The following is a 7,277-nucleotide window of genomic DNA, read 5'->3' as shown; positions in this document are numbered from 1 at the left end:
GTGGAGGACTCCGGAAATTTTGACCACCTGGGGTTCTTTAACGTGCACCTAAATCTAAGCACACGGGTGTTTTCGCATTTCGCCCCCATCGAAATGCGGCCGCCGTGGCCGGGATTCGATCCCGCGACCTCGTGCTCAGCAGCCCAACACCATAGCCACTGAGCAACCACGGCGGGTCAGCGCAATCTATATCTCAGACGCAGGCGCCTCCACAGATCACTTTGTGATCTCCTCACAATAAGGTTAAAAAACAGTCTGGCACAAGCTACTTGATGCGATTCATTTTGCAAGCGCCAGGCAAGTGCTGATGGTGGTAGAGCGAAATTGAAGTTTGTCCTTGTATGGAAGCCTTGGCCCATGTTTTATCAATTCTAGCGGCAAAGCACACGTTTTACAGCACACGTAAATCTTAAATTAGACTGCTTGCTGACGCTGTACAGTAAGTTCCTGTCAAGAAACTAAATCACACAGAAAACATTTAGAATACCAAACTAATCAAATACTGGCTTGAATACATTTGTGCATTAGGGAAGCAAGGTGTAATGTACACTGTTGTAGAAAATTTTTACTCATGTATGGAATACTTCTATGACACAGCAGAGTTAATTTGTGAGTTCTTGCATAGCAATGACTACCTACAAGTAAATTTTGTAAGGCTTAGGGAAACTAATTATTAGTAGAACTGTGTATGTACACTGGCACTGAGAAATTGGTTATAATAGTGGCAGCTTATAATGGACCAGTGCAAAAAAATGGCCGTTCGTGAGCCACCAACTAGGTATTTTACCACGAAGCGCTCCCTGGCCTTAACCCATATAAAAAGCACTGGGAGGACCAGAGAGGGTACAGTACATTGGCTTACAGTGATCATGATGATGTCCCATCATCCAGCTAGCGCCAAGGTACAAGAAGGATGTCCAGCCGTCTATAGAGTGAAAGGGACAAAATAAGATAGCATCAAGTCAGTTGAAAGGCAGATTTGCAATTACAAATAAGGTGACCCAGTCACAGTCATTCATTAATAAATGCCGAGCTGTCGTGATTTCACTCCCAGACGAAGCACCTACTAGGTTGAAGGTTTTGCTGCTTATTTAGAACAAAACACAAGTGAAATTTGTACATCAGCAGACGATTTAATTTGGAATTGTATAGATTAAGTAAACGCTGCAGTTATATTTTTTTGTTTTGCTATAATATGGGAACGCTACAAACTGCATAGTCACTGACACACGCGCGCGCACACGTAAGAACAAAAGGACACAAAATAGGGCGAGTTCAGTCTGGTTCAGCATTACAGCCAGCGCGTCGTCATCGAATGTACTCCTTTCGGTTGCTCGTGTTACGTTAACCAGAAAGACCAACAAGCAGGGCAAAGTTCTGACTGTTGTTGCGGAAGTCGTGGAGCGCGGTAGTGCTGAACGGCTGAACACAAGCAGAACCCTCGTATAAAAGTAATGACGAAAACTCGCAGGGCAGAAGAGCCCATATATCAAGAATTGTCGCGGGTAACACCTAAATATGTTCATATTGTTGACGAAAAACGAAGCGCAATGTATTTCACTTACTGGAAAAAGTGTTATCCGAACGTGCGACGTACAAAGACGCACCGAGACACGAAGGCGGCGAACGCAGATCCCGCCATTGTGGTAGTAAGCCGTCGGCGAAAACACGCAATACAGCCGATGTCACAAAGCACTGATGCAAAACACACGGCACACAGCATCAGCACAGCTAAATGACTCCAGTTAATGTTCAGTATAAATGTACAGAACGGCTTAGAATGACGCACAACAGGATAACGAACCCACGACCGAGACATAGCAGGCGGCAGAGAAGCGTATCCCCGCAGGCTGGCTGTACCCGGTTTGGAGGCAAACCGGATGTGACGTAAGCCAGTGGCGTACTCCCTGCCCCCAGATAGGTACTTGTACGCCTAGGGAAGGACGCTGCTAGGTGCTGCTGCTAAATCCCTGTGGTGTGTGCCGGCCACATGCCATGTACATGCGGCCACTGCCGGCTCACGTAGGTTCGTTCGCGTGGTCTTGTTACGCCTCGCTGGATCGTGTTCAGTCATGCCGTCCTTGCGCGGCGTCATTGTCGGGTTAAATTCTTAAATAGGTCGCGCCTGCGCCTAATTGAGTCTATGAAAGCCTGCACATTCAGTTTTGTGGGCTACAATGCAGTGCGGCTGGCGTGAGCTGTCTCCACGATGCGCTTCGAGCGTGTCGATTTCGCCGTTCTTTATGTTGGCGGAAACTACCTTGAAAGCAACATGGATCCACAAGAAATATGCGACATCAAGGTAAGTCTACTGAAATCACAAAATTTGAAACAATAAGCGCTAATAGTTGTGTTGTCTTTTAAATTTTAGGCCTTGATCAACGAGATGGCCCCCGTCGTGCTGGTTTTCAAGGAGCTCCCTCGTTGCGTAGAACATGCTGATGCGGAACAGAAAATGCAAAATCGTCGCTTGCTCAACCGCAAATTGACGGCTACGCTGAAGCGCATGCCGTGTCTGCGGAATTTGAACCCCGAGGTATGGACCCCCCTTTTTCCAGCGGCATGCCGTTACATACTGTCAGGAACACGCTTGGCTTATTTCTGACTCGGTAAAAAATGTTTTTTTTCTCGCTGCTCGCTGCGGAAGAAATGCGGACCGTTTGTCGTAGTTGTGTCTCCATTACAGGGTGGCATTACTGCGGTGAACAAAGCAAGTGTTGCCGTACATACTGTGCGCATTTCACCCTTTGTTGGGCGGTCGGAAAATATTGGTCCCACTTTTCAGGGCAACTTCGCTACTCTGTAGCGGTGAAGTGTAATTTCTACCATTGAACATTCCTGTGTAGATATGTTTCTGAATCACGTTAAGCACATTTTTTCGTCCATTTCTTTGTCAAACAACGCGATAGAGCGATTGCGCAGATTTACTTCCCGTTCTACAATGTTTATTTTATTCTATTCTATCGCCTTCCTTCAAACCACCACAGCGGCAAATGGACTCTTTTTATCGGAATTCCGTGTTTTCATATAAGCTGAATTTTGGTGCGGTTAGGTGTCTAAATTTCTCGTGCCCACAGCTACCAAAACAGGTGATCAAATTATTAGCATCGCGAACAAATCGCATTCCTACATATGCGAGCTGCTACATACGAGCCCTCAAGAATTCTCAAGAAGCATCTTTTTTTCTAAGAACCCTTGTGATATCGGAAAGCCCTGATTGAGGATTCTCACACAAAGCATGCTCAGTAAGTATAATGAAAACGTGCACAAACAATGTATACTTTACTGGGTACTCTGGCTGCTTGTAATCACATTACAGGTGACCACGAGTAGGTAGAAACGGGCCTTGAGGCTGTATAGTGGGATGTAATATTCCCACTTTTCGCTATTACAGAATCATAGTCAGCTTTGAGATTTTGCGTTATGTCAAAAATACCTCATAAAAAGAAAAAGCACTTGTAATGTCTCGGACACAAAGCGGCCTGTTCTCTGCTTGCGTCTATGAAAGGGTTAAGATGCACACACTATTCAAAGGTCGCATTAAGGAAGAAATGAGCGGCACCGTACTGCCTTCATTTCTTCAAACCCTTCAACAAAGCTTGAACAAGAAATGCACGCGAGGGTGTCACTATAGACAGCTGCGGCAACACTGACGCATGCGCGAGAATATAAAATGAGGTGCAGCTGTGCGGTGCACGCTGCCGTGAAGTTCGAATTAGTTTCCCCCTTGCAAAACTACCGGAAAGGATATATTGCATCCATCGGTGTTAATATATTTTCTTGTTTTCAGCCAACATACACATCCCCGTTAAATCAAATAGATCACTGTAGATGGTGGCCACAAGCATATTACAAGAACTGTGAATTGGAAGCTGTTAGCTGCCTGTGGCACAAAGTCATGCAAGGGTACATGTAGTCTTTGTGTGCACATTGACTTCATGTTTTACTAATTTGACTGGCTCCTATTGCACTCTGGCTGAATAGCAATAACACACAGGCCACTTTACATTCGAATTACTTGAAAGTCTGCGAAAGCTGAAGGTACATTCATAAAAGTTCATAAGTCCATGGCATTAGTGAAAACAAATCTAAACCTTTTCTGGTACAGCTGTGCGTTGTCAGAAGTGGCTCAATGCATTGCAGTGATTGAACAGGCACATATTGGCTGTACCACTTGGATTTCAGCCTGCATGCGTTGGCTGGACAAAAAATTCTACCATATTTTACCTCCAAACTTTTGCTCATGAGTGGAAAGCGCTGTTTCTGTTGTAAATAGATGTGGCTTGCACACAAGGTATGTGCATGCTAAGTGTCTTGGTAAAGAAAAGTAAAGGTATGCTGCACGAACAGAAGGTGCTGCAGCCACATAACCTGACCTTTGATCTTCATTATGCTCGCAGATTGAAGGGATGGAATAAATGCGTGTCTTTTAAATGCTTGATTTCAGCCAGTTAAATTTGCCAACACGGGGATTCAAACCACTGGTGTCCATCTGCTGTTGGGCTGAACTCTCAATTTAGTGAGAATACTAACCACTGCGTTCATTGGTGCTGACAGATATCAGGTCAGTTGTAGCTTGGCATTACTGTATTACGTCACCAAAATGCTAGAGAACCACTTGAAATCCTTCGATGTCAGCATCCTCATAATCAGTGGGCACCCCATAAGAAAAATAGGTCAATTTTGGATGGTATCCTTGCAAGTGTGAGAAGGCTAGGCCACAGAAATTCGTGTTTCTGATTTGTGTACTATTCAGCCACGTTAAAATATGGGTAGCCTAGACATCTAAAAGACGAGGAGCAAGCAAATTGAATGCAGCTACCAAGCAAAAAATGTGGAAGTGTAAGCTGTTGATTTTCTTACTCTAAAGGCACGTTCACACTGAAGACAAAGCGGCTAAACCGGGCAAAGCTCTTGGCCAGGCGGATAAAAGCAGGCATTAAATGAGGCGGCAAGCCCGATCGCTCGCGGACCACTTTTTTTTCCCGCCCGCCAGAGCTGTCCGCTTTGCCGCAGCCAATCAGAACACCAGACGACGGTGGCGTGATGACGACGGTGGCGTGTGCGCGATAAGGATGGACGACCGGTGCCACGAGACGGCGACAAGTGCGCCACAAAAACGTTTGATGCTCCGCCTCGGCGGTGCGGGCAGCCAGGCAAGCCGTCCAGTATACAGGGTGTTTCAGCTAATTTGTGCTGAGGCTTTAAAAGAGAAAGACGGAAAGAAACTAGGCCTGCAGTACTCAAATGCAATCAATTCAGTAAACTACCCTTTTGAGCAACTTTAATACTTACAGCTCATTCAGAAACATCTGCTTTATTTTATGAAGATAGCTGCTGTGGTTATTTTTTCAGGACAAAAGAAAGTGCACAAGATCGAAAAAACTACCATGCAACTATGCACTTTTGAGCAGTGACGAACAAATGAACAATGCGGCATGCAGACAGGATGTAAAAGATATGCAGATCCTACACACTGAAGATTATGTAACCAGCTTTCTTTGCTGCTTCTGTTCATTGATGGCATTTGGCAGTGATATGTTAAATGTTACCTTGCATGCACCACTTGTGTTTGTAGTACAGAGCTCACAGGCAGACGTGCACTCCGATGCTCAAGGTGGTGTTGTGCACCATCCATATCCTGTGAGAGTAGTGGCACTGTCATTCCCTCGCATGGCGCATCGCATAGCGGGTGACGTAGAGAAATCCGTTTATTTAATCCTTAGGAGAAATAGTTGCTGCCACGTCCTGTGCCCGACAGAGCAGCGCCTGCTGGCCACCCAGGCTTCTGTCATGCAGCATGGCCTCCCAGTGTTGCAGTGTAGGGACATTGAAGTTTTGATGCTGGACCACCACTTGCATACTGTCGTTTTGAGGCCGTGGTGCTGTATTGCAGCTTTGCATCTGCACATCCTGTGTCAATTGCTGGCATGGACACACTTGCAGTGTTTATTTTTTCAGAAATAGCATAAACATGCCATACCACACCTTGAACTATCATAATAATATTTTTAGTTTGCCACCACAACTGTCACCATGTCTAGTTGTAGTGTTTTTCTTTTAAAGAGACTCTATACGAAGGATGCTTTCTGATGGCATCTTTACCTTCTCGTATGATCATTCAGCGACACAAAGTGCTGCAGCTTCTGCAATGCTTTTGTCTATTCCTTCCAGGCACACTACTCTCAATGTATCATTTGCGCTGAAATAGAATACCGCCCATTGCTCAAAGCAGCTTCAATATAGATTCCAATCGGAAGAATAGGCAGACTTGTGGCAGTATGACTTTCTATAGCCATAAAAGGCAAGCTAGCATAGTGGGGCATTTCAATGCTTGTAAAAGCATTCAACTGCATGTATCTCGAAATAACTAAGCTCAAGCAGACACTATCAAAATTCGTGCTTGTCACGGTGAGTTGGTGCGGGAACTTGAAGGTGTCGCTTTTCCTTCATTTTTGTGTGTCTCATGTTTTTGCTAAGGCTCTTGCCACAGCAAAGTTGCACTTGTGGTATTTTAGGAGGGTAATTTACTAATCACCTAGGTGATGTCATTTCCTTCATTTGGTTGCACTTTGTGCATCAGCGCAATAAATAGGTCAAACGGCTTAATACGAAATGTTGCCAGGCCATTTTGGCACAACACTTGTGGATAGCATTTTGGTGTGGCTTGGGCGAGACTGAAAGAGAGAAATTGACACATACAAGCACAAAGGCCAGGCACTGTGGCCTGCACAACCACTAGAATAGCAGCTAGTCTTATCAATTCATACTGAGTATCACAAAGTGTAACGTTGCAAGAACTGTAGCTTGGTTGATGAGACAAGGCACTTACAGCTGTAGCTGAAACATGTGTGATCAACATGTACAAGGTTACAATACTCTACACCCTTTTTGTATTTAAGTTTTTAACTTTGCCCACAATCTGATTACAGCTTTCCAGAGTTCCTTGGAAAATCCTCTCATGCACCTACCATGTGGCGTGCAAGATGGCAGCAGCAGCTGTGGGAACAGTTGAAGAGGCGAAGAAAGGTCCACTTTATAATAGGTTGTATGTAAATAAAACTGATTGAACTCAACCGATTCGGCTTCCACTTTTGTCAAGACAATTGTCAGCAAAGCAATGGGCGATACTAATAAATAGTGCATAGAAATTCTTGGAAGCCCCGTCAGCTTTCTTGCTGTTAACGGGCTGTGTTGGTGAGGTGGTTTAGGCAGGGAATGCCAATTCATGAGGGATGGTCATGGCCACCATGTTCAATGTATGTGCAGCATTAATC

The 7,277-nt window shown here is 44.9% G+C and overlaps 1 protein-coding gene across 5 annotated transcripts; it reads left to right on the top strand.

The window, feature by feature from the left end:
- Window positions 1-1,838: 1,838 nt before the first annotated feature.
- Window positions 1,839-7,076, top strand: LOC142566679 (uncharacterized). Of its 5 annotated transcripts, none has more exons than XR_012825092.1 (4): window positions 1,839-2,302; window positions 2,372-2,536; window positions 4,448-4,564; window positions 5,356-6,926. XR_012825092.1 is itself a non-coding variant. In XM_075677510.1 (3 exons), the coding sequence occupies exons 1-3, from the start codon at window positions 2,210-2,212 to the stop codon at window positions 4,505-4,507; spliced, it is 318 nt and encodes a 105-aa protein (XP_075533625.1). In that variant the 5' UTR covers window positions 1,839-2,209; the 3' UTR covers window positions 4,508-4,568. The 5 variants fall into 5 exon arrangements, 2 of the variants coding, with proteins under 2 accessions (XP_075533625.1, XP_075533624.1); XR_012825091.1 differs by lacking the exon at window positions 5,356-6,926 and adding an exon at window positions 6,933-7,076 and having other exon boundaries at window positions 1,840-2,302; XM_075677510.1 differs by lacking the exon at window positions 5,356-6,926 and having other exon boundaries at window positions 4,448-4,568.
- Window positions 7,077-7,277: the final 201 nt, after the last annotated feature.

This window comes from Dermacentor variabilis, unplaced genomic scaffold (genome assembly GCF_050947875.1).
Source record: "Dermacentor variabilis isolate Ectoservices unplaced genomic scaffold, ASM5094787v1 scaffold_13, whole genome shotgun sequence".
NCBI lineage: Eukaryota > Metazoa > Arthropoda > Arachnida > Ixodida > Ixodidae > Dermacentor > Dermacentor variabilis.
The sequence above is the reverse complement of the archived record's forward strand: the minus strand, read 5'-3'. Positions and strand labels throughout refer to the sequence as shown.

What these genes read in the sequence shown, in the direction of transcription:
- LOC142566679 (XM_075677509.1), top strand. Translation starts at nt 2,210, where the DNA reads ATGCGCTTCGAGCGTGTCGATTTCGCCGTTCTTTATGTTGGCGGAAAC. An exon ending in AAGAAATATGCGACATCAAG is followed by an intron (nt 2,303 to 2,371) that starts GTAAGTCTACTG and finishes TTTAAATTTTAG; the next exon opens with GCCTTGATCAACGAGATGGC. An exon ending in TGCGGAATTTGAACCCCGAG is followed by an intron (nt 2,537 to 6,932) that starts GTATGGACCCCC and finishes ATCTGATTACAG; the next exon opens with CTTTCCAGAGTTCCTTGGAA.